The sequence below is a fragment of the Myotis brandtii genome, unplaced genomic scaffold (genome assembly GCF_000412655.1).
Source record: "Myotis brandtii unplaced genomic scaffold, ASM41265v1 scaffold767, whole genome shotgun sequence".
NCBI classification, from domain to species: domain Eukaryota; kingdom Metazoa; phylum Chordata; class Mammalia; order Chiroptera; family Vespertilionidae; genus Myotis; species Myotis brandtii.
In genome coordinates this window covers 182,677-184,288 of record NW_005371065.1, presented here as the reverse complement: position 1 = coordinate 184,288, position 1,612 = coordinate 182,677, and the positions used below count along the sequence as shown (strand labels likewise).

The window sequence follows — 1,612 nt, the reverse complement described above, 5'->3', positions numbered from 1 at the left end:
AAGAACCTGGTCTCCTCCGCTCTGCCGGGTCTGGAAGGCCGGATTCAGCACCGCGGACAGCTCCCCGCCACGCCCCGAGCCCGCACCCGCCCCTCCGCTGCTGGCAGCCTCGCCATTGGCTCTCCTGGCCCCCTCTCCAAGCTGCCAATTCTCCTACACTCAGACCCAACCTACCCAGGAGCTAGTCTTCTCTCCTCCAGCGCCAGGGGTAGCCCAGGGCCGGGGGAGAGCCTGGAGATACCAGCCTCGAGGGGTGGCTGTCGGCTCCTGGCCGGGCGTGCGGAGCCGCTGCCTGCTCCCTACACTTCCTCCTGGGCCTTCTTTCTGTGTTTGGGGGCTCGGACCAAGATGAACCTCAACTTCACCTCCCCCCTACACCCGGCATCTTCTCAGAGGCCCACGTCTTTCTTCATTGAGGACATCCTGCTGCACAAGCCCAAGCCACTCAGGGAGGTGCCCCCCGACCATTTCGCCAGCTCCTTGGCCTCCCGGGTGCCTCTGCTAGACTATGGCTACCCCCTCATGCCCACCCCCACCCTCCTGGCTCCTCACCCCCATCACCCTCTGCATAAGGGAGACCACCACCACCCCTACTTCCTCACCACTTCGGGTAAGTAACGGGTCTCCAACTGTGGGAGCCTAGAGGAGGCCACGGCGGGTGCAGCCTGGCCTGTCGCCTCCTTCCCTGAGTGAGAGGTAGAAGGTGAGGGCTGTGGCTGTGAGCAGCAGAGCTCGCTGGCGGCATGCCGACCCACGGGTGACTCCTGTCGCTCTGTGCGCTTCACCATGGGGGACATGCCAGCGAGAGGAGCTGGAAGGGGGTGCTGTTCTTGGTGGCAGGCAGTGCCCAGTCCCCTCCCTCGGGGTCTTTCTGGCCACTTGGTCCAGCTCCCAGTCCCCACTCGCTGCCTGCCTGCTCGGAGGGAGACCCCGGCCCCTTCACCCCCTTGGACAGACCTCAACTTTGTAATCAGAAATCCACAGGACCCTCCCAGGGCTGCGCACTCACCACCCAGGCGGCGGAGGCCTAGGAGTGGACGAGGGTTGGGATATTCTGAGGACCGAGGTTTGGGCGCCAGAATAAGGGAGAAGGGGTAAGAAGAAAAGAGGGAGGGACGCGGCTGCTCTTTAACTCTCTTTACTCCCAATGTCTCGCCTTTAACTCACAGTCTTAAGCCTGTTGCTGGCCTCTGGGAGCCCGGCCCCAAAGCACTGTGACTGCAGACCGGGTGAGAGCGAGCAGGCACCGGCCGCGTCTGCTGCGGGGGGCCGCGGGGACACCAAGTTGCCGCCTCTCTCCGGAAGCCCCGCCACCTCTCCCGGCACTTTTATTCCGGCCGGAGTAGGACACAGTCACTCCCCGAGGCCCGGCGGGGCTGCGGAGACACGAGGCGGCTGGTGAAGCCACAACAAAAGCTAAAGGTGTTTGTGGAGCGGGAAGCCCGGCGAGGGCACGGGGTCGGGAGGGAGTCAGCCCGCATCCAAGTCCCACTCTCGGCTTGGCGTCGGCACCCGCCGGCACACCCTTTTCCCCCAAATAGCGGCGGCCGAAGCCCCGGCGCCCGGCTGAGGGTTCCGTGTTGGCGGTCGCTTCCCGGATCCATCGGCCTGT

At 65.0% G+C, this 1,612-nt stretch overlaps 1 protein-coding gene across 1 annotated transcript in view; it reads left to right on the top strand.

The window, feature by feature from the left end:
- The first annotated feature begins 217 nt into the window (after positions 1-217).
- The window catches only part of BSX (brain-specific homeobox), a 5,680-nt gene continuing 4,285 nt past the window's right edge, over positions 218-1,612 (top strand). The window contains exons 1-2 of the mRNA XM_014530724.1: positions 218-610; positions 1,170-1,342. Coding sequence (XP_014386210.1) covers positions 349-610; positions 1,170-1,342 — 435 coding nt within the window. The 5' untranslated portion in view covers positions 218-348. The remainder of the gene's footprint in view (positions 611-1,169; positions 1,343-1,612) is intronic.